This window comes from Aureobasidium pullulans, assembly GCF_000721785.1.
Source record: "Aureobasidium pullulans EXF-150 unplaced genomic scaffold scaffold_3, whole genome shotgun sequence".
NCBI lineage: Eukaryota > Fungi > Ascomycota > Dothideomycetes > Dothideales > Saccotheciaceae > Aureobasidium > Aureobasidium pullulans.
Genome location: NW_021941023.1, coordinates 1,158,788 through 1,181,489, shown reverse-complemented (window position 1 = coordinate 1,181,489; position 22,702 = coordinate 1,158,788). Strand labels below are relative to the sequence as shown.

Here is a 22,702-nt window from a genome sequence, read left to right as displayed (position 1 = left end):
GAAAGCTGAGCAGCAGGAGAAATAGCTAGACAACAGACCAAGACCAAGACAGCGCAATTAGACGGCCCCTCCTCTTCCCGCTCAGGGTAACGATGCTAAAACCCTTGTCCCTCCTGAGAGCTGCACAACAGCAATGAAGCAGTACTGCAATCTTACTTTTGCTGCGGAAAGTCCACGGATCGATGGAGTAAGGCCGGAGAAAGACACCGGTCAGCAGACCAGAGGAAAGAGGGAATTGACGGTGAAGAGCCGGGTTGATGGTGGTGATTTTGGAAGCTTCTCGTCGAGGAGGGAATCGAGCTTTCGGGGTCTGCAGCGCGCACAGTCGATTCCGAGACTTTCCTTCGACCGTTTGACGGAAGCTGCGGGAGAATGTGCTAGTGGCCGATTTGACGGCGTGGCTATGTAAGGCCAGCTATCGAGCACAGTCAGCTGTAAGATTTGCCAGAAGCTGGGGTTTAGACAGCTTTTGCCACGTCCCACTGCCGCATACAGCAAGATCTAGAAGTCGACACTGCTGGTTAGTTCGAGCACAGTCGAACGGGCGCACGCTTCACAGTTGCTCCGAGTCTCCGACCCAAGTTCGTGGATGGACGCGACAAGCTCCCACACTCAGTTCGTTATCGTCATCCATAATTCTGTTGCCTGAACATTTTCGCCAGGCAAAAACCAGTCATCGCTCAGTCTTCCATTCTCTCGCTTTTATCAGATCTTCTTTCACGCTTGGGTTCTGGTGCAATCGTTCAATCTTGTGTTTCCGCATCTCTCGTGACATTCCACCAACATCACACCACACCACCAAGGTATCTTGTACCTTTCCACACTGCATTTTCGCGCGTTCTCTGCCGATCCAGCCATCGTCAGATGAACCTGCAATAACTTCTTTTTGAGAACCATCTGGTATGTCTGATCAATTACTCATATTTTACTATTCTTTTTCCTTCTGTTTGGTCATTGTTACAACGCGATTCGACCTAACCAAGTATGATTCATTGGCAATTCTCTAACCACATTTCCAGTCTCACGTTTCCAACTTGAGAGGTCTCAATCGCCGTCTCGATGGTGTTCGTTAAGCCCACCGTCGGAATCTCACGTCTTGCTGGTACAGCATTCAAATCCTTCACCCACGGATACGCTCAGACTGTCGTCGCTGCTTCTCAGTCTTCTTACGCTTCTCAAAACACCGGTGTTACTCCACTTGCAAGCAACTGGATCCATCGCATTGGCGGAAACGCCAGCACATCACAGGTCCAACATGTGCCCAGTCACCCCAGCGCACAGGCAGCCCGCCAGGACAACAACCACAACGATGGCTTAGCTCAATACTACGAGGCATGGCACAAGCACCACAAGAATGGCGACCTACGCGAATGGCAACAGTTCCAATTCCAGAAGTTGATCGGCTATTCTGGTGCAGAGGCTGCCGAGAGCAAGGAGCTGGATGATGTGCGGGAAAGCAGCGCCATTGAAGAGGTGGACGAGAGCGTGGAAGATGCGTCGCAAAGAGGAAACTTGAAGCGTGCATACACTACCAGCGCTGTCGACAACTTCGGAAAGGCCATTGACAACCAGGAAGCTGCCGCTATCGCATTCGCACAGGTCAATGAAGCAATCGCCGAGGAGATCAGTAAGACCAAGCAAGAGGTTGAGGCTGCCGCGGACGTGCTCGTCGAAGAGGATGCTGTTTCTGAGAAAACCATCACCGCTAGCCAGGCTCCTTCACAGGGATTCTCCAGCCCTGTTTCCCACGACACCGCTGCCACATCCATCTCGGAAGTCGATGCGTATACACAGGAGCTGGAATTGATGCTTCGCGATAAGCAGTATGCTCGCATTCCTAGCATTTTCGAGTCTATGTTGTATGCTGGCGTTAGGCAGCCTCCTGCTTCAGCTTACCGTGCACTGATGACGTCCGCCATTGAACTCACCAATGGCAAGCATCAGAAGGTACCCAAAGCTCTGGAAGTCTACTCGGACATGTTGCGCCGAAGAGTCATCCCCGACGCTGAGACTTATGCTGCGCTCATCAACCTTCTTACTAGCAGATCTTTGGAAGCCTCATCTACTAAGAAGGTTCTCGAAGAAAGGCGTAAGCGTTACGGCGGCATGGATGCTGAAGATAGTTTCCTCTTCCACTCGGATGCGCTGGAATACGCCATCTTTGCAGAGGACGAGTCTCTGAGCATCGCTTTGGCTACGTTCAATGCTGCATCAGCAAGAGTGGACTTCTCAACCAAGTCTTATGGTCTTCTTATCCATGCATGTGCCAAGCAAGGTCGCGTCTCCGACATGACGCGTTTGTTTGAGCACATGTCAGGTAGAGACGTCGTTCCCAATGCAAACATCTTTCCAGCTATGATCAACGCGTTTGCAACCGCAGGAGACTTGCGCAACGCTGTTGATTGCTACGAACACTACAAGAAGTTGGCAATTGACAACGACTTGGGATTGAACAGTATGTCAAGAATGGATGAGGCGGTCTATTCGTCTTTGATCAAGGCATATGCTGTTTGTCAGCACTCGACTGGCGGTCAAAAGTTCTTGCGCGAGATCGAATCTCAGGAGCAAAATGCCTTCAAGCGCCAAGCTATTCGCGATACTGTTTACGTCGAGTCTTTCCTTCCTCTTTCACTCCAGGCCGGTGACTTCCAGGAAGCTTCTGCCATGCTCACCAACATCTCGGACGCCGCTTCTGTCCACGCACTCAATTCGATCGCCATCGCCGCTGCTGATGTCAACAATTCAACTGAGGCAATCAAGGCCTTCAACGCTCTTGCCGCGATTGGTGCTGACTTGGCTCCATCTTCGATGGCTATGCTCGCAATGCACATCCGCAATGCGAACCTTGATGCAGCTGAGCCTTACTGGCATGTGCTTGAGAACTCTATGGCTGTTCCTGCCTTCATCGAGCCGGCCACTATGCGTGCTCTCGCTCTCATCAGCGTTGGTTTCGCAACCCGTGGTATTCAACAGTCCCGCCATATGCTGAGCCGTATAAGAGACGCTCAGAACTCGGCATCTGCCAATCACGAGATTGCCGAGAAGGTTGAGGAAGCCATTGAGGTTCTTGGTGGCTTTGTTTTGGAGTCCAGCAAACCCCTTGAGATCGGTACTAGTGTTGAACTTCTTCGCATGATGGTGGACAACGGTGCACTTGTCAGCCCTATTGCTGAACATCTGGTCGCCTCTTTCGGATCTCAAGAAATCGCACAGCTCAGTCCAGCCGATATCGGTCTTCTGACTAAGATTCAGTCGCGCATGATCCTGGACGAGTCCGCTCCTGAGATTGCTGGCCCTGCCAGATTTGCTTGCCTGCTTGAGAGCATCGTTTCTCGCAGCGTCCTTCCTGATGTATCCACCGAAAATTTGATCGAGAAGACTTTGATCAACCTTGATCGCAGCGATCTCAGCCGTCTTTGGAACAACTACCGCTACCCTGTTCTGCCTTCGCCTGTCTATCCCACTGTTCCCAACTTCAACGCTTTCCCTCAAGCTCCTTTGGTACCCATCTCGCCTGTTTTCGATGATGCTTTCGACCCTTATGCCAGCCGGACTGACAACAAGGCGTCGGTCGCTATCACTGATCTTCTCGAGAAGCCCCACGGTAAATCTGCTGCTCACCTGAACGAGGCTCTTGCCAAGTTCCGCAACATCCGCCGTGCCGGTCGTGTCCCTAGATTCTTCGCTTACTCGAAGCTCATTATGGCTGCCGCCAAGGAGAACCAGCTGAACCTCTGCCGCGACATTCTTGAGATGGCCAAGCAAGACGTGCCTTATCTTCCTCAGTACAGAGTCGTCCGATTTGGATGGGTCACCATTCTTGACTCCATGCTGTCTGCCTGCTTGAATGTCGGTCGTCGGGATCTCGCTGCTCAATACCATCAGGACTTACTTGACATGGGAGCTTCTCCCTCTGCCAACACATATGGACTTTACATCACTACCCTCAAGGAGAACACCAAGACCTTTGATGAAGCTACCGAAGCAGTCAAGATCTTCCTGCGCGCAAAGGCTGAAGGTGTCGAGCCTACCTCTTTCCTGTACAACGCACTGATTGGCAAGCTTGGCAAGGCCCGCAGAATTGACGATTGTCTCTTCTACTTTGCCGAGATGCGCAACCTTGGTATCCGTCCCACTTCCGTCACATATGGCACTATCGTCAACGCTCTCTGCCGTGTGAGTGACGAGAAGTTCGCTGAGGAGATCTTCGAAGAGATGGAGGCTTGTGCCAACTACAAGCCCCGCCCTGCACCATACCACAGTTTGATGCAGTACTTCTTGACCACCAAGCGTGACCGCAGCAAGGTCTTGAGCTACTACGAGCGTATGCGTTCAAAGGGCATCCAGCCTACCATGCACACCTACAAGCTTCTGATTGACACTCATGCCACTCTGGAGCCTCTCGATATGGCTGGTGCCGAGACTGTCCTTGCTGAGATGCGTGCTGCAGGTGAGAAGCCCGAGGCTGTTCACTACGCTGCCCTCATACACGCCAAGGGCTGTGTACAGCACGACATGGCTGGTGCACGTTCTCTTTTCGATACCGTTGCTTCTGAGTCCAAGGTCAAGCTTCAGCCTTGCGTCTACCAGGCTATGTTCGAGTCTCTCGTCGCCAACCGTCAAGTCGCGGATGCTGAACCTCTGCTTGCACACATGACTTCTCGTAGAGTCGAGATGACTCCTTACATTGCCAACGCCTTGATTCACGGTTGGGCATTGGAGAAGGACATCATTCGTGCCCGCCAGGCTTTCGACCGTGTGAGCTACGCCGACCGCGAGCCTAGCACATACGAGGCAATGGTGCGCGCTCACCTCGCTGTCGAAGACCGCGATGGCGCTCAATCTGTTGTCGCCGAGGCACTCAGCAGAGGCTACCCCTCAGCTGTCTCAAACAAGATTGCTGAGCTTGTTGGTGGTGGCAGACAATAGTCTTCCTTTCATCGCTTTCTCAGATTTCACTTTTCAGTCTTTTTCTTCAGCGTCTTGGAGCGAAAATGGAATTTTAACAACTTTTGTAATGAGCAACACGATTACAAGGGGCAACGGCGTTTAATTTTGGTAATCGATCAAAGCATGGCGTTTCGAACAAAGGGGTGGCTAGCGATGGTTTTTTTGGGTTTCGGGGGTGTTGTCATGTACAAAAAAGATATCCGGGAGAGTCAGGAGGGCAGAAAAAGCTGCCCTACCCCTCTCCCATGCGTTTGCTTTTTGGGAGCGGTTGGCTTCTTTTTACTCATCTTTTACATATCTCCTCTCTGCCGGATCAGCGATACCATATACTCTGAAAGAATTGGGTATATGGTTAGATCTGGGATGCTTTTTCAATAAGCATATTTCAAAAAGAAAAATCATTTGAATCTTCATCAATGCTTCCTTAAAATCAGTGATGCTCATCTGTCAGACTCTTCTCTCTACCCTCTACCCGCTCAGCTCTCATTGGTCATACACTCGATGTGTAGAATCATTGTGCATTTCTACAGCTACGACATCAGCATGTCATGATTGCGAGACGGAAGTCTGGAAAAGCAAGTGCCGAAAGCGCTCTGAGAACTGCACTTTCCATTCGAGAAACGATTTGCCAGCAGCCAGCTCTTCCCGCTTCAACAACCCTGCCCGTTCTATCTCTTCTATTTCTGCAACAAAAACTTCAAAAACGCCTTGGCGATCACAGCACCACCATGTGTATCTCCAACCCTCTTGATGCCATCCTTGTAAATCTCATCATTAAACACACCGGCATCATGTCTAGCGGTCAAAATATGCGTCACCATTTCCCTGTTGAACTCTGGATGTCCTTGGACAGTGATTAAGCGGTTTTTGGCATACATGCCTTGGTTTTCGCAGCGGGTGGTGTGGGCTAGAGGTAGGATGCCCGTGGGGTAGGAGTATACCATGTCTTGGTGCATTTGGTGGATACTCTGATTTTTAGCTGTTAGTTGTGTTGAGTGCAGGAAGGGAGGAGTGGGAGGGAAACTTACCAAGGTGTCAACGCCGAAGATGTCTTTGCCCAAGGAGGTAAGTTCGAGGGGTGTAACGCTGACTTCCCAGCCTTGCTCGCCGCGTGCGACTTTGGCACCCAGAGCGCGGCCGACGATTTGATGACCGAAGCAGATGCCGAGGACGCGAATGCGAGATTGAGATTCCAAGATTTTGCGGGTGAATTCGACGAGCTTGATGATCCATGGGTCGTTGTCGAAGGAGTTGTATTCTGAGAGATGAAAACGTCAGCAATTTGTTCGGTCACCAAATCCAGTTTCAAATGCTCTGTCTCTCATCCTTCTTTTCTCCCGCAAACTCAAATCATATCTGGTGGAAGAAACAGGAAATAATCGATAACTTACTGCTTCCCGTCATCAAAATAGCATCAACCTTTTCCAAATGCTCAGGGTATTCTTGCTTATCAACGACATCATAACTTGAGCATTCCACCTTGACTTCTTCACCTTCAGCAGTCAACTCCTCACTTCCATGCTTCAGAAGTTCTGTGAAGATGTCACCATAGGTGCCGTACTTGTTGCGTACTTTGTCTAGCGGTGTGTCGCATTCGAGTATGGCGATGCGGAGAGTGGGCATTTTGAAATGAGATTGTTGAGTTGCGGCGAAGGTCAAGTGTCTGGTATGTAAGCAGTTCAGATCGAGATTCTGTTGTTTAGATGGGAAAGTGAAGAGTGGTTTCTTGGAATGATTGCTAATTGATGAATAGTATGTCGTCGTGTAGGGTTGGTCAATGCACCGCTGGATCCACCTCCGACGTCGCTAGAGATTGTCTACTTGCGCGATACTCCTTATCTTTTTCGTGTTCACTTTCCTAAAAGAGGACTATGTAGACAACAGCTGACTCATGGGGCCTTGCGTCCTTGTACAATGTGATCTGTAAGGATAGCTGAAGCTTATAGAGAAAACGCACTCGCCTTCGAGAGCCATGACGAGACTTGGTTATGATGACCACATCGGTATGGGGTAAAAGGCGGGGATTCAATTTTTGTCTGCAACAGGTGGCATCACAAAATTTATCATGACTTTTCCATCTCTCGAGGACTTCAAGGAAAACATTTGCATTCAACAAGGACCTCCGGATAACACCTCAACGCCTAGTCCACCCGACCAAGACCTTCTGCATCTACATAAAAAAGGCTCACTTCTCACTATGGTCATCCGATTTGATAAGGACCGTCATTGGAAACCAACCAAAAACGTCGAGTAAAATGGGAAACAAATTCTGAATCGTTGATTCTGGACATCTCAATTTCCCTTGTCCCTATCCATCCTGTTCAGAGGAAATTCTCCTTTGCCACGGCAAGACTGAAAACCTGATGAAACCCCCCGACAAAAACGCCATGTGAAGAGCAAAGACAAAGTGCCTTGGATCAGAGATCCAGATTGAAACATCCCAGAGGCACTCTTGAAGCACCAGGAGTGGAAAATTGGTGAAGTGAAAGATGCGTTTGACCTTCGGCGACTCAAAACCACTCAGAAGAAAAAGATGGGCCGAGCTGAGGCTCTGTCGAATCGTCGCTCGTATGGTCGTCATTGTCTCGTAAAAAATGCGTTGCTCGTAAGGACCGTCGTGTTATGAGGAAATTGTGGCTTCCTTATTGCCGTGAGTACGGTCGGTTCATTGCTGCAATCTCGCGAGCTATGGTGCCCCACTCGAGCTCTCTGCGAAGTGGTTTGCCGCGCTTGGAGCATTGATATTCTTCCCACTTCAGGAGTTCGTATCTGCTTCTGGTCAGCTGGTTCCCACTGGGTCGAAACTCTTTTGGAACTCACGAAAACCTCAAATGAGGTTGGATGATAACGTTCAGCCGGCGAGCACGAACGAAGCAGTACGCTCGGGGGAGCGAAATGCCAAACTCATTCATCACTTCTGCAATGCAGATCGTGGCAGATCTGGACACGCCAACCCTACAATGTACAAGAGTGGCAACACCAGCCTCTCGTCCTTTCTCTGTTGGGGCTCGAATCAGCTGTGCAACTGGACACTGGAGGCTTGGACGACTTACTGATAAAATCTAAACAACGGAAAAAGGACGAAGTAAGCGGATCTACACCATTGTCCTGAACGCCATCGACATAAAGAATGCTGTCTTGCGTGCGGGCGTCATCCTTCCACCTCTTGGTCTCGTCGCTGGTCCAACTGATAGTTTCGCCAACGCTCAATATTTGGCCGATGTTGAGCTCGCGCAGCAGATCCGGGTTGTTCGCATGTCCGAGGTTTCCGAGGTACATGTAATTCATGATCCTGGAAGGGAAGGAACCATCCATCTTGCTCAGCCATCGCGGTGCAGGTTGGCAGAGTGCTGCCATCGAGCCGGCGGAGTTGGGAGACGCTTGCAAGATCCTTGGCTGAATTGAGCTCAGGAGGGCGACGTCAGTTGGATATGAAAACAGATTACGGTGATGCTTGGTATGAAGCTCCACATACGCCCTGTCGACCGTTGCACAATTGGCGTACATGTAGTAAGCGAGCGCGAGCAAAGACGTCTCAGTGTACCCATCTGTGCAATGGATGAGAACTTTTCGGCCTTGACGACCAGCATTGATGTGAAGATCGATCATGCCAATATCCCCGTCTGCATCTCTATACTTTGGCGGTGTCATTTGCTGGCTGTCTTTACGATGCATCATCTCTTCGTGGTCCGGGTTGGCCTGCTTGTAGAGCCATGTTACCGTGTCCATCAGAGCATCCACCTCGGCTTGGGACCATGATGGTGGCATTATCGAACCAGACCCTGGGAATTCGAGTTGGGGAATCGCGTTTTGGGACACCTTCGTGTTCGCCAACAGACTCTCCATCAGACCAAAAGCCTTCTTGTCCGGTAGCTGGGCCGGATCGGTCGCTTCTACGAACAAATCATAGGCCTGTGCTTCAGATGGTAGTGCTGCATCTGGGTCTGACGGGGCTGTTAGAGACGCGTCAGGTGTCGGACCAAGCCATACATTGTGCGCAATCTCGGTTGCCGAAGACATGGTGTGCATTTCGTATCGCTCAGAGTGGACTTCGCGTTCGTCAGCTATGCCATCTACCTGCTTGTCAAATAAGGACACTTACAGAAGTCCATGACTGCACCAGTCATGTTGCCACGGTCGTCAATGGCCACAATCTCTGGATGCCCGGCTTGCAGCTTTGCAAAAGAGTCTAAACAAGTCAGAAATGGTTCGAAGGCTAAGGACTTGAAATATCACACCTTTTACCACGTATGTGTGGAACCGTGGAACTTCAACGTCGTTTTCTCTGTCTTTCTCCCTCCAGACCTTTTGAGCTCTTGATATTATGGATGCCAACTTGTCAAGCACCTCCTTAGGAGTCCTGTCATCTGCATATACTACGATGTCACTCATAGTCGCCATCTTGACTGCTTGGATCTGGAAATTGCGAATAGAGAAGCCATCTCTAGGGTCAACATCCAAGAAGGTAGAGATCTGCTCGCCTGTCTTTGTCGCAAGTAGCAGCTCATCAGGGGCGATGGCACCTTTGAGCTTAGAGTGGCTGAGATCACCACCGGCCTTGACCACGGTGATGCCGCGCAAAGTGCGAGGTGCACGTCGGAATTGCTTCTTGTTCCTCGCAGAAAAGTATGTCAACTGGATACTATTCTCGGGATGCAGGCCATGAAGCCAAGGGAAGACGGTCTTGGTGTCTGGTAGGGGGCGCGAGGCTGTATGTTCCAAAGCCTCAAACAACTCTTGTGCGGTCAATGCATGAATAGGCGGGCTGTCGCTAACTTTGGGGTACTTTCCCGCGTCGACAAGGAGAGAAGGTATGTCGATGATTTGTTGGTGTTCAGAGGCTTCGGGTGACCCTGGTGGGGTTTCGAGCTGCTGTTGTTGGAGCTTGGTAGGTGTCGGACCGGGAGAGCATGTGTCCGGGAGATGCTTGTTAGGTACGGCAGTCGGTTTCCCCCGAACAGACGTGTTGATGTTCTGCTGTGAGCTCGATGCTCGAGTGTTCAATAGCGCAGGTCTCGCGCAGACTGTAGCCATGAGAGCGCTGTGGAGCTTTGGCGCTGGTCGCTGTGAGGCAGCCCAAGGTTGAATTGTACACCGGAATTGTACACCAATGTCGAAAATCGAATCACTGGACGTCGCTGGAGACCAGGAGATGCTGCGATAGAAGAACTGACGTCTGAGGTAGGGCTCTAAAGAGATCGTCTTTGTTTACTTGTGACTGATAAGAGCGTGGAGATAAGGTGATCCTCGCGAAGCGGAAACGCGAATGAGTGCACGATTGATTCAGAAGCAACGGAAAAGCAAGAGATGATAAGTCAGTCGTTCCTTTCTCGACACACAAATTGATGAAGAAGAGCAGAATCGTTGAGCAACTGCAAGTATTACTTTTAGGACAGCGGCACTCCGTACATGTGATTGATTCGGGGCAGGATGATCGTCCGAGCGCCAACTGCGGGGACGACGGGCGTTAGTCGAACGGGGGAACTTTCGCAACACCAATTATTGGCGCGAACCCTTGGCGAATGAATAGCTAAATTGCCTTGTACTATGCTATTGTCAAGTCTACATTGATCTCTAGACTACTCGGAAGTGCTATATCTTGGTTGTGGAGGTTCTTGTGCAAGAAGTGGCAGATTTCATGTCACCAAGCTTGCGCAATTGGCATTTCGCGGGTTGCTATCGTTGGCTGGTTCAGGGTCTCAAAGGTCCCGAACGATTTGGATTTGTGATGCGGCGGCGCCTCGCCGATCCCACACTTCTTATCGAACGAGAGGCCAGAGGCCCAGAGCATGCCAGCAAACAACTGGTGCGCCTTGCCGCTTTTTCCATTCCTCCTTCCATCATGTTGCAGGAGTGAAGACTTCGACTGAAACGTACTCGCATCGATCGGAATTTGCAAAGCGAAAGGTGTGATGGATGGGCACGAAGCAATGAGGTGATCTTCTTTGCTTTTCTCCTTCTCTTCCACCCAGGTTTCTTGGGCGCCCAGGCAGAAACCCTTGTCAAGTCAGGCCAGCTCGCGTGCTCCGCGTCCCCACACGTCGGATGATGGCACTAACCGAGCGAAGGAGCGAACACACGGGATGGCGTACTCTCTAGGCTGCCGGCGTGCCTCAACCTCCCATGGAAATCTTCAATATTTGATTCTAGAGGTCTCTCGCCATCAATTGGCCTTGGAAGGTATCAAAAGCAGGCAAGTAGCCTGGACGGGCGGTCAATGTGATAGTACGAGGTGACTGGACCTCGAGCTCAATCTGATCAGAAGTGCGGCTCTGTACAAGGATCTAAAGGCACAACTCAAGCCCTCGAAGTACTTCACCCTAACCCGCCAAACGAGGGGGAAACCCGCGGGCGAGATATAGCCTCGTTCAATCGTCGATAGGCTACCATCGGTACATCGTCCGATTGTGGTCCATCTGGTTGTCTGGAACAACTTTCAGTTGGTCCATGAATTGGCTTGTGAGACCAGGAGGAGTACAAGGTCTTTGTGTTGCATGCTGCAAAACCACGGCCACGTAAAAGGCTTACCTCTAGGCTTGGTACATGCCGGGTACGTGTGGTACGTACTGTGCAACGTCCACGGCAGCCAGCCGCTAGATCGTGATTGTGTGCCTAGATCGATATGATGGAAGATAGCCCAGTTCGACTCTGTACATACCCAATAACGTTTGTTCTCGTCAAATTCAGGCTCTGGTGTTCACCATTCTGTCACTCATGGTTGATAGAAATGCTCAATGTGTATAGTCTCGAGGTCTCTCATGATTTTGCCTGTCCGTACCAAATCATACGTAGAGAGAAGACCTCAATGATGAGCGTGCTGGCCCCGTATAATTTCTCCGCGTGGTACTCCTTAACATAGACGAGGTTTGAACTCGTCACAGCAGCTGATGAGGCATGTTACTCTCTCAAGTGGTCCATGTCTCCGCTTTTGAATGTGTCGACATGTTTCATCTCTCCTACCCTCTGATACTGTAGATCATAGATTCCTTCAATAATGACCTCCTGGTGAATTCAAGGGGTATCATGCTCGAGCCATATTCACCAAGTCGGCCTCTCAAAAACTCCTGCTATGAAAAACTCCGTACGCAATGCTGTAATACCAATTCCGAGCACCATGTGCGACAAGACAACTCAACGCCGACTTTCAAATACTCTGATGACTGCGGTGGTGGTCGTTGTGTTCAAGCGGCTTCGTCATCGCGGATCTCTTGCTGCAAGACGATGGAGTAAACACTAGCCTTGAGCAGAGTAAACACCGTCGATGTCTTTCTCTCCAGACCCCTCAGTGCGTCAAGAATCTCTGCACTGGGACGAGAAGCGAGATCATTGAGAAGAGCAGAGAGCTAGGGAGGAAATCAGTAGGGTTCTTCCTTCTTCTTTGATCGGGTCATGAGATGCGAGACGTGGTTCGGATATGCAGAAAGTAGAGAGCATGAAATTTCATCGAACGGGATAAATTGTGGACTCACATCTCCGAGATTTCCTGCCAATCGGACATATTCATCCAGTACTTCCTGCTCCAGTGGCGATAAAGACTCCTCGCCTGTTGCTCTTGGACTGCTGTCGAGGCCTGACATTGTGATTCGGACGAATCGGTAGTGTTTTAGAGACCAGTATGGTATGTTCGAGGGAAAGCTACTATTGCTTTAGATATTGTTTTGTTCTGTTTTAAAGAGCGTGAGGTTGATGTGTCGTGCGGACCGATGAAACATCAATGTCGTTGTTTTGGTTTGCAACACGCCAAGGCGGAGCATTGAAAACTGGGTGACCCCCTCAACCATCGATGCAGAGACATAATCGCTCTCAGGAGCACCACTTGTGGCAGAATTTAGCTGAGAGTGGATATAGCAATTTGAGTTGGTTGCTTGAGGCTAGTGTGAATGTATCAGATTGATTGACTCTCTCACGAGGCCAGGATATGCGAAATTCGACTTGTGAAATGTCTACATCACGATAACAGCACGATATGCACGTAACTGCCTCGACTTCTCACTATTACGATCCATTCACATTTCTTTTTGCAAAACAAATACGTCACATTGGGCTGATTACTCATGTTCGAACGCTTGCAATTGAAAGATTGTACGTGGAGGATAATTGTAGAGTATCATTCATCGACGCAAACACATGAGCTGAAACGCTAGGATTTGGATACCTTCCATTGCAAAGAAGAAGAAGAGACAGGCAAAACATTCGCTTTCCCGTGGCGAGCCCTGAAGGCTAAAGAATAGCAACGCCCCCTAATAAAACTCCCACCCGATTGCATGCGTAAAGAATAATGGCATAGATATACAAGCTGCCTGACACGCCCTCGGCATGAGATTGCTTTTTGTTGTCGTTTCCCGTATGGCGAGGTTATCAGCATATTGTGACACCTCCCGTACACGGAGGGGCAGCGTCCTATCTTTGCGCCTCGTGATATTGGTGATCGTGGTGTTGGTCGTCTCCATCGTGATGCAGCGTAACGGAGTTGAACTCCTCAAAGGGATCGGCGATTTCGCCGCCAGGCGTTGCTAGGTTACTGTCGAGCGGTACTCCCTTCATCTTACTCGAGTTGACGCCGAAACCCTTGTTGACCTTGGAGCCACCAAGATCGACACTATGACTCTCCTTGACGTTTCTGAAGTTCACAGTGTCGACGCCGCGGCCCTGATTGGGAATAATCGGAGGCTTAGAGTGACGCAAAAGAGCCCATTGTGTCGTGCGGAAAAAGGGATGGCCCTTGACGTCTGATGCGCCGGCACGCGAACCTAGTCGACGGAGCTCATCCTTGATGAGAAGCTTGCGGATCAGAGACTTGCACAAGCTGCATACTGGTTAGCATTGGAAACAGAGCGGAGTCAGCATGGTCACTTACTTGCTGGTGTTTGGGTAGCCACTACCTTCAGGGAAGGGCACCTCATCTCTCAAAATATTGGCAAATGTGGCGTTCCTGTTCTTCCCCTTAAATGGCGTCGTGCCGTACAGCATTTCGTAGATCAAGATTCCCAAAGTCCACCAATCGACTGCACTAGTATGACCACAGCCCTTGATGACTTCAGGCGCGATGTATTCCTCTGTACCCACGAACGAGTTTGTGCGGAAGTTGTTGATACACGATTTGGTGTCGATGGCGGGCATGTTGTTTGGATTGTTTGAAACACCGTTGCGACCAGACATGATCATGGTGGGCACACCGCCTGGGTCTGACTGCTTGGAAAGATCGAAGTCTGAAAGCATGATATGGCCGGACTGGTGAAGAAGAATATCTGGCAGTACATGTTAGCATTGCACGGTCTGGAAGATGTCTGTAGTGTCTCACTTTCGGGTTTGAGGTCTCTGTAGATGAAGCCCATGAGATGGAGGTACTCGAGAGCGGCTGTGACCTCGGCGGCATAGAAGCGTGCAGCGTCTTCGTCAACACACTTGTTTGGGCGAGTCTGGAGAGCTCTGAAGAACTCTCCTCCACTGCAGTACTCCATGCAGAGGTATAAATGGTCTTCGGACTGGAACGAATGATACAGCGTGACAATGAATGGATGGTTGCTGGTGGCTAGAATCTCCTGCTCGGCCAGGGCGCGCTTGATCTTGTTGCGCTTGATCATCTCCTTCTTGCTGAGTACTGTAAATCGTCAGCAAGTGGCCTGTAATCTAGACAGCCTGTGTACTTACCCTTCATGGCATAGAGTCTAGAGCTCTTCTTCTCGCGCACCAAGTATACCTTTCCAACATCGCCCTTACCAATCAACTTGATCTTGTCAAAGCTGCTAGGCCCGACCTCGACGTCGCGGACTTTGATGCTGTTGCTGCTATAGGTCCTACGGAACGCGGCCGCACTCCTAATCTTGCCGGGGCTGGGAATGCCGGGTACAGGTAACAAGTCGGGAGAGCTGCTCATAGGAACTGTCTCGACCATTGACTGTACCGAAATGTTTGAATGTTGCTGAGCTAACGGAGACGCTTTGGTCATCATGTCGGAAGTCTGTGGTCGACTGTCGTTGGAGTTGGTCTTTGTGAATAAGCCCTGAGCATTGGGGGCACTGGCGACACGACGTAGTTTTCGTGCTAGCTCTTCCTTGCCTGCAACAGCGGCAGCTTCGTCTTCAGCTTCTTGTCCCTTCTTGATGGGTGTGTCCGGAGGGCTTGGAGGTACGCTGTCGGCGTTGTGATGGCGGAGAGCTGGCGGGCCTTGATGGGCAAAGTAGGGATTGGCGTTGGCGGTAGGACTCAGTTCATCGAGGGCATTGCCTTCACTGGCGACGGTCTGACTCCTATTTCGACCGATATGTGGCAGGAAGCGACTGTTGCGGAGTTTGTGCTCGGAGCGCGGGGTCGAGGGGCCTTCAGAACTGGTCTTTCCCTGGCCAATCGGCTCGTCTTTGGTGGAAGACGATGTGATGCGGAAAAAGTTCTTGATCTTCTGGCCGACTTGCGAGTTGGAGCCGTTGACAGACTTGTTGGTCGACAGGGACACGCCCGAGAAGGTGCGCCGGTCTCCAGGCATGATGGGCTACGGGAGGGTTCGCCGGCGTGAAAAGACGAGAAGGTGGATATGCGACGCCGAAGATGCAGAGGGCACCGTCGCAGCAGGCAGAAGAGCGCTGCGGGATTTGGTGGTGACAGTAAGGGGAGTGTGGTGTTCGGCCTGTCAAATGGGCCAGAACGCGCGAACGAGCGAGGACAGCGGGTCAGGGTTATGCTTCGGCGTGGCGGAGGATGTTCCCGGGGGAGGGAGTTAAGCCATTCAGATAGCGATTAGAGCCGCGGTGGGGTTCAGCTGGGCGTGTATTCTGGCTATGTTGTTTGTGGATTGGATGTGCAATTGGAAGGTCAGAATCAGAGATATGGTTGGATCGAAATACGATGATGGATTAGCTGTTCTTGCGAGCAGATGGCATGCTGTTGGCTGTTGGCTCGGCCCTTCGTTGCCGTGGGTGCGTCAGCGTGGAGTCGTTTCGTTTCCTGGCATCGGCTTGGACCGGGCACGGGGTTTGTAAGCGGCGGAGGGCTGTGCCTGTGCTTGCCGAATCTTCTGGCGGATGAACTGTCCAAGAGCCCCTCGGCCCTCAAAACCTCCTCGCCAATTATTACTGCACGCATCCTTCACCAATCGCTGTGCCTCTTGCACCTTAGGCCAAGCCATATTGTGTGTTTACTGGAACCCATAGCGAGAACAATATCAGTCACCATGCTGTCAAGATGGTGTTGTCCATGGCATTCCTGTTTCCAGATCAACTGGCCTTATCTTGAATTGTCGTAGCAACTACCTATTTCGTTGTTTGTAACTTGGCGCGTGCGTGTGATATAATCTTTCTCGATCATCCCATCCTCTCCCTGCCACTGCATTTCAACTTCTACTCGTATACCAGCCACTCTCGTAAGTGCTAGCCACTCGCTGCATCAGTCGCGAATGTTTCCGCTTCCTCCCTCGTAATCACCTCTGGCTGTCATCACAATTCAGTTCGAAGAGACTCTCTGTTGCCTATACTCTCCTTGTGTCAATTGGCCCAAACGTGGATCCGTGAGCCGGCAATAAATTGAAGCCAACTCGAGCAGGAGACGGGAGGTGCTTCTCATGCATCCTTGATCGAAAGCCTACCCCGCACAACGCCTTGCCTGCTCCATCGCGATCATGATGCTCATCGAGCTGCACTCATCATGCGCCATTATCAAGGGCTCGTAACAAAGATCGTGTTAGTGGTGTGAAAATTCATGAAGAAATCAAGGTTACACTATGGTCGCATAACACAATTCAGCCGAATGAACACGCTCGGAAGTGGGGTCTCCGCATGACGTTTTTCATGATCTGTACCTGGATCTTCACCATCCTACTGATCTATTTCCCTTTGTAGTGTTGTAATTTGCAGATTTGTCCGGGACCTGGTCTCACAAGAGGGGTAGGGTTCCATTGGCAGACATGAAATGGAGCAGATCTCGGGTGAATGCATAACGATGGCCATGGCCATAAAGCTTCAGTCTCTCGCAGGTCTTTGGTTTCTTGTACCCAAGCCAACAAGACATTCTCGCAATGCTTGGTAAAACTCTCATCAAGGCCGCTGCCCTGGTGGCAAGTCTGGCAATCACGTCTGATGCTCTTGCACTCAAGAAGCAGAATCTCAATGACCTTATCAAGCCATACAAGAGAGAACTCCTGCAGGATCTGGTGACCTGGGATGAGCACTCACTCTTCGTACGTGGTGAGAGAATCATGCTCTACTCGGGCGAATTCCATCCTTTCAGGTACGATACAATTGCCCTTGCTAAGTACAATGCTGGTACTGACATGCCTCAAGATTGCCTGTCCCTAGCTTGTGGCTAGATGTCTTCCAGAAGATCAAGGCATTGGGATACAACGGAGTCTCCTTCTACGTTGATTGGGCTCTTATTGAGGGCAAGCAAGGTGACTTTAGTGCCGAGGGAATCTTTGCTTGGGAGCCTTTCTTCGAGGCTGCTACAAAGGCTGGCATCTATCTGATCGCTGTAAGTCAATCTTGCTACTACTTTTCTTTTCATTTGCAAAATTTGTCATTTCAGTATCCTCTTGCAATTACGTCTGGTGTTCTGCGTCCGTCTCATGCACAGAATTTGCCAATCTGCGTAGTCGTTCATAGAGAGGGCGTGCTTGGCGCGTGCTCCCTGAATTCGACTCTTTTGGCAACATATTGTACACTGAGGCGAACATTCGGCATCTAGAGAGGAGACAATCTTTGTAACATTATACTAATTCAAGCATAGAGACCTGGACCATACATCAATGCTGAGGTCTCCGGTGGTGGCTTCCCTGGCTGGTTGGCTCGCAATCCTGGAATTCCCAGAACTCGCGACCCCCGATTCCTCAATGCAACCGACAACTACTCTCGCCAGATTGGCGAGATCATTGCAAAGGCACAGATTACTGAAGGAGGCCCTGTTATCCTTTATCAGCCAGAGAACGGTATGTATCACACTGTCGGGCGTCTTGCTCCCAAATGTTCACCAAACCCGACCTCAACCCTATATTGCACCCAATACAGTGCTTTTCATGTTGTATCAAGTCTATATGAGGGCCTTGCTGATTCTCTGTCTCTTGCTAGAGTACTCCCAAGCTGTTTCAAGCGATCCCGAATTCCCTGACCAAGTATACATGGCGGCTGTTGAAAAAAGATTCCGAGATGCAGGCATTGTTGTACCTTCTATCCTCAATGATGCCTATCCGCACGGATATTTTGCGCCAGGTAGCGGAGAGGGTGCAGTGGACATCTATGGGCATGACGGATACCCCTTGTAGGTGTTTTTGTGGTTTGGATACTTTAGCGAAAAAGCTAACTTCTCAGGGGCTTCGATTGTGCCAACCCAACCACCTGGCCCGACAACGCATTGCCTACATACTATGGTGATCTGCATGCAGAGCAGAGTCCTTCCACTCCTTACTCAATCCTTGAATTCCAGGGAGGTTCATTCGACCCATGGGGCGGCCTAGGATTTGAGCAATGTAGCGAACTGTTGAACTCTGAATTCCAGCGAGTCTTCTACAAGAACGACTTTTCATTCGGCATGACCATCTTCAACATCTACATGACGTATGGCGGAACGAACTGGGGCAACCAAGGACATCCAGGCGGCTACACATCCTACGACTATGGAGCTGTCATCACAGAGCAACGTCTGGTATCTCGTGAGAAGTACAGCGAAGCAAAACTCGAAGCCAATTTCTTGCAAGCCTCGCCTGCTTATCTGACTGCCATTCCTCAGAACAACACTCACGCTAATGGATCTTACTCCAACAACCCCGAAATTGCTGTCACTGCATTGTTTGGTAACAGAACCAATTTCTTCGTCATCAGACACGCAGCCTACAACAGTCTTGCCTCGACTGAGTTCAAGTTGACCCTTCCCACCAGCCAGGGAAATATCACCATCCCTCAGTTGAACGGATCTCTTGTCCTGAACGGACGCGACTCAAAGTGGGCAGTCACTGACTATGATGCTGCCGGTACCAACTTGCTTTACTCATCTGCCGAAATCTTTACCCAGAAGGCTTATGGCGATAAGCAAGTTCTTGTCGTTTACTCAGGGGCTAACGAGAACCATGAGCTTGCATTCACGCTCTCTTGTAGTAGCGAAGTCATCGAAGGATCTGGTATCAACATCGTCAAGAAGAAGGGCACCACAATTATTGGCTTCAAGAGCAGCTCGGAACGCCGAATTGTCAAGATTGGCGAGCTCTACGTCTACATTCTCGACCGCAACGATGCATACAACTACTGGGTCCTTGATCTACCTTCCAGCCCCGTTTCTGGCAACTACACTAATGGCACTATCGACACTTCTGCTGCTATTGTCAAGGCTGGTTACTTGCTTCGCACCGTCGAGGCTAGTGGTACTATCTTGTCTCTCACTGGTGACCTCAATGCCACGACTGAAATTGAGATTATCGGTGGCGCACCCGCAAAACTCACCGAGCTTAAATTCAACGGTGAGACTATCAAGTTCGCCCAGGACAGCTGTTCCGGCGTAGTCACAGCCTCTGCTACTTACAGCGAGCCCTCATTCTCCGTTCCCGACCTATCGACTGTTGATTGGAAGGTTACCAACAGTCTTCCAGAGATCGTCGCAGGATATGATGACAGCCTTTGGACCAACGCCGACCTGACTTACAGCAACAACACTCAGCGTAATCTTACTACACCTGTTTCGCTATATGCACAGGATTACGGTTACAACATTGGCAACCTCCTCTACCGTGGTCACTTCACTGCTACTGGCGGTGAGAACTCCATCTATCTCCAGACTCAAGGCGGCTCAGCATTTGGCATGTCTGCTTGGTTGAACGGCACCTTCTTGGGATCAGCTCGCGGTATCGACGCCGCTTCAAACGCCAACTCTACATTCAGCTTGCCCAATGTCGCTTCTGGTAGCTCTTACGTTCTGACTGTCCTCATCGACCACATGGGTCTTCAAGAGAACGGCCAAGGAGGTTCCAGCGAAATGAAGACCCCTCGTGGTATCCTCAACTACTCTCTCAACGGCCGCAACGCTTCCGCGATCAGCTGGAAGTTGACTGGTAACCTTGGTGGTGAGGACTACCAAGACCGCACTAGAGGACCTCTCAACGAGGGAGGTCTTTACGCTGAGCGCCAAGGTTATCATCTTCCTGGAGCACCAACCTCTAGCTGGAGCAACAGCACTCATGGACCTATGATCGGCATTACCGCCCCCGGTGTTGCTTTCTACTCCACCACCTTCGACCTTGATATGCCTGCCGGCTACGATATCCCTATTGCCATTTCCTTCTCCAACGCCACATCGAGCACCAATGGTTCAGCCTCTGTTGCCTACAGAAGTCAAATTTACGTCAACGGTTACCAATTTGGCAAGTATGTCTCGAACATTGGCCCCCAGGATGTATTCCCTGTGCCTCAGGGCATCTTCGACTACAACGGTTCTAACTACTTGGCTGTTTCGCTGTGGGCTCTTGACGAGGGTGGTGCCAAGATCTCCAACTTGAGCCTTGTCGCTGGTCCTGTCATCCAGAGTGGTTATGGACCTGTTGAGTTGAGTCCTTTGACTTGTTGGTCGAAGAGAGAGGAGGCTTACTAAGCTAGCTCATCATGATAATGTTCCGGAAGGATATTTCACGAGACTCCAGCTGTTTGGCATGATTCGTCACGTGGGATTATTGTTGTTGTATCAGTTCCTTTTTATATGTGATCATTGCAGTCTCTACGTAAATGTTTGTCAGGAAACACCTTGTAGGGCCGCCCCAGCCGGACAGTGCCTTTTGACACCACCTTCGGAAGCTTGGTACATTAGATGTATGCTCTCAAAGTTTCCTGTAAGTACTTTCTCTCCGCACTTCCTTGAAGACAACACCTTGTAGGGCCGCCCCAACCGGACAGTGTCTCAATATCTGACACCACCTTCGGAAGCTTGATACAGTAGATGCGCAGCTGCCGAAATTCACGGTTCCTTCCAAATCAGAAACCATCAAACTTTGCCAGCCAGCTTGTTTTGTCTCTTTTCCATTGCTTTGTTGGTCTCCAGGCGCTTCATGATGTAATCACGAGCAGTCTTTGTAAGCTGCGTGTACTGAATGTGGATGGAGCGGCTGATTGAAAGATCGTTCTTCCCCTGAATGAGGTTGAAGAGCAGTAAGAGGCCGATGCGCAAGTGGTGTTCGTTCTCGAGGTCAGATGGAGCCCAGACTTTGTCGACCGGTAACGATAGAAGCACTAGACTCTTACGTTCGTCATCGTTAGGCTGGTTCTCAGAGACCCACTCGGCAAGGTCGTTGTCGTCACCTAGAAGGAGATCAGGCTCGTCGTAGAGCTGTTCCTCATAGTGTTGCTCTTGGCGGGTTCGTCCGCCCAGTGCCTCGTTATCCTCGTGGTATTCATCGAGCTCATCTGAGGTGGTCAAGATCCAGGCGCCCCCTTCCGTAAGAGCTGCCGAATCGACGTCCCCTAAGATACCCTTCGTAATACAGTGGCTGCAGTAATAGCCTCCGTCAATAGGGCTGTCCAACCCATGGCATTCGGCGTGCGCAAGTTCGGAGCATTTGCTACAAATACAGCCTGTGCCGTCCTCGATATCCTCGCCACAGATTCCTGGATGTTGACATTAGCATGAAGACCACAAAGCGTAGAGAATAAAGGAAAAAGAAAGCAAAGGAGACGGAGAGGAAAAAAGAGGGGGAGGCTCGCTTACCACATTCGTCGTCGTACGTCGAAGGCTTCTTCTCGGCCCTCTCTCTAAGGTTGTATCGGTGTCCTTGATCCTGTACGGTGACTTGCACCTTTTGAAGCTCCTTGAGAGCCTTGAACTCGGAGATCTTCTTTCTTAAGGCTTGTCCTTCGTCGCTTGTGTGGCATTCATTGACCTCAGATTGGAGCTTGTTGAGCTCTTCCACCATTAAGGCTTGAATTTTTGGATCCTGAGCATTAGATGCCAACTGCACAGTGACTTTGTCTGCTTGAATGCTGGCGCGGAATAAGTCGTGAGAATTAGGGGTAAAACTTCTTTCAAGCAACGTGTTGAAACATGAGGTGATCTAAGGGGTGATTAGTAAACATATTTTTAATTGCAGTCTCTCAGGTGCCCGTAAGCCCCTGAACTAGCTGAAAAAGGACAGGAAGTTTTTGAAACTGAGCCAGATGTCCGGTGAGAGCATGCGAAAGAGCTACTCTAACTGGACAACCAGTTCGGCCTCAAAAGTATCGTGCCTTTTGATAGCTGGATTTAGGAGCCACCCAGCCTTGGAGATGAATGACTTACTCGGTTTGTGCGTCCTCCAACCTGTTCCTCTTGTGCAAACGCTCTTGCGATGCTTGAAATGAATACGCGGTTGCATGCTTCGTGCAGGTTGAGTCCTGCTGCACCGACATCGTACATCATGATCAGAATTTTCAACGAGCTCTTGGGGTCGTTAAACTCTTTCACCATGTTAGCCTTGGCTTTGTTTGAAAGACCGGCGTGAAGGATACGGGCGTCAATTTGCACGGAACGCAAGACGGCTTGCGTGTAATAGGCGTTGGCAGGGGTGACTTCGGCGGCGATCATCTTCTGATGATTGTTGTATAATTCGGGAGCCAGTGGCTCGACGATGTGTCCTGTGAGAATCACTCTGCATAGATGTGCCAGAGTTGGGCTACCTTTGGCAAGGTACACCGAGACTTCAGCGGCTGTCGTCGGTTTGCGCTCTGCCTTTGTGCGCGTGATATCGACGAGGAAGTCGGCTTCTTTTCCACTCTCTCTCCACTTCTGGAGAGTGGAGACATGGGTATCTCCTTCCATT

The 22,702-nt window shown here is 50.4% G+C and overlaps 7 protein-coding genes across 7 annotated transcripts; 2 read left to right on the top strand and 5 right to left on the bottom strand.

Moving 5' to 3' along the window:
* The first annotated feature begins 674 nt into the window (after positions 1-674).
* Positions 675-5,362, top strand: M438DRAFT_290752 (uncharacterized protein). The gene is made up of 3 exons (XM_029901723.1): positions 675-709; positions 804-916; positions 1,019-5,362. The coding sequence occupies exon 3, from the start codon at positions 1,060-1,062 to the stop codon at positions 4,927-4,929; it is 3,870 nt and encodes a 1,289-aa protein (XP_029764031.1). The 5' UTR covers positions 675-709; positions 804-916; positions 1,019-1,059; the 3' UTR covers positions 4,930-5,362.
* A 6-nt stretch (positions 5,363-5,368) lies between these two features.
* On the bottom strand, positions 5,369-6,668 carry M438DRAFT_290748 (class I glutamine amidotransferase-like protein). The gene is made up of 3 exons (XM_029901722.1): positions 6,342-6,668; positions 5,979-6,208; positions 5,369-5,918 (listed from the first exon to the last, which is right to left on the bottom strand). Exons 1-3 carry the CDS (start codon positions 6,571-6,573, stop codon positions 5,628-5,630), a joined length of 753 nt encoding a protein of 250 aa, XP_029764030.1. The 5' UTR covers positions 6,574-6,668; the 3' UTR covers positions 5,369-5,627.
* A 924-nt stretch (positions 6,669-7,592) lies between these two features.
* On the bottom strand, positions 7,593-9,984 carry M438DRAFT_312765 (tyrosine protein phosphatase 1; the record flags this gene model as incomplete). Its single annotated transcript, XM_029902527.1, has 5 exons — positions 7,593-7,719; positions 7,771-7,948; positions 8,004-8,999; positions 9,053-9,173; positions 9,220-9,984. 5 exons carry the CDS (start codon positions 9,982-9,984, stop codon positions 7,593-7,595), a joined length of 2,187 nt encoding a protein of 728 aa, XP_029764029.1.
* A 2,147-nt stretch (positions 9,985-12,131) lies between these two features.
* M438DRAFT_332316 (DASH complex, subunit Dad3) lies at positions 12,132-12,527 on the bottom strand (the record flags this gene model as incomplete). The annotated part of the gene is made up of 2 exons (XM_029903491.1): positions 12,132-12,293; positions 12,420-12,527. 2 exons carry the CDS (start codon positions 12,525-12,527, stop codon positions 12,132-12,134), a joined length of 270 nt encoding a protein of 89 aa, XP_029764028.1.
* Positions 12,528-13,350: 823 nt separating this feature from the next.
* M438DRAFT_312763 (serine/threonine-protein kinase-like protein nrc-2) lies at positions 13,351-15,792 on the bottom strand (the record flags this gene model as incomplete). Its single annotated transcript, XM_029902526.1, has 5 exons — positions 14,602-15,792; positions 14,252-14,551; positions 13,808-14,198; positions 13,528-13,756; positions 13,351-13,494 (listed from the first exon to the last, which is right to left on the bottom strand). The coding sequence occupies exons 1-5, from the start codon at positions 15,431-15,433 to the stop codon at positions 13,351-13,353; spliced, it is 1,896 nt and encodes a 631-aa protein (XP_029764027.1). The 5' UTR covers positions 15,434-15,792.
* A 1,165-nt stretch (positions 15,793-16,957) lies between these two features.
* On the top strand, positions 16,958-20,508 carry M438DRAFT_372164 (putative beta-galactosidase; the record flags this gene model as incomplete). The annotated part of the gene is made up of 5 exons (XM_029908332.1): positions 16,958-17,169; positions 17,223-17,409; positions 17,665-17,863; positions 18,003-18,192; positions 18,243-20,508. 5 exons carry the CDS (start codon positions 16,958-16,960, stop codon positions 20,506-20,508), a joined length of 3,054 nt encoding a protein of 1,017 aa, XP_029764026.1.
* An 86-nt stretch (positions 20,509-20,594) lies between these two features.
* M438DRAFT_342965 (uncharacterized protein) lies at positions 20,595-22,397 on the bottom strand. Its single transcript, XM_029904878.1, has 3 exons — positions 22,183-22,397; positions 21,616-21,958; positions 20,595-21,515 (listed from the first exon to the last, which is right to left on the bottom strand). Exons 1-3 carry the CDS (start codon positions 22,348-22,350, stop codon positions 20,896-20,898), a joined length of 1,131 nt encoding a protein of 376 aa, XP_029764025.1. The 5' UTR covers positions 22,351-22,397; the 3' UTR covers positions 20,595-20,895.
* Positions 22,398-22,702: the final 305 nt, after the last annotated feature.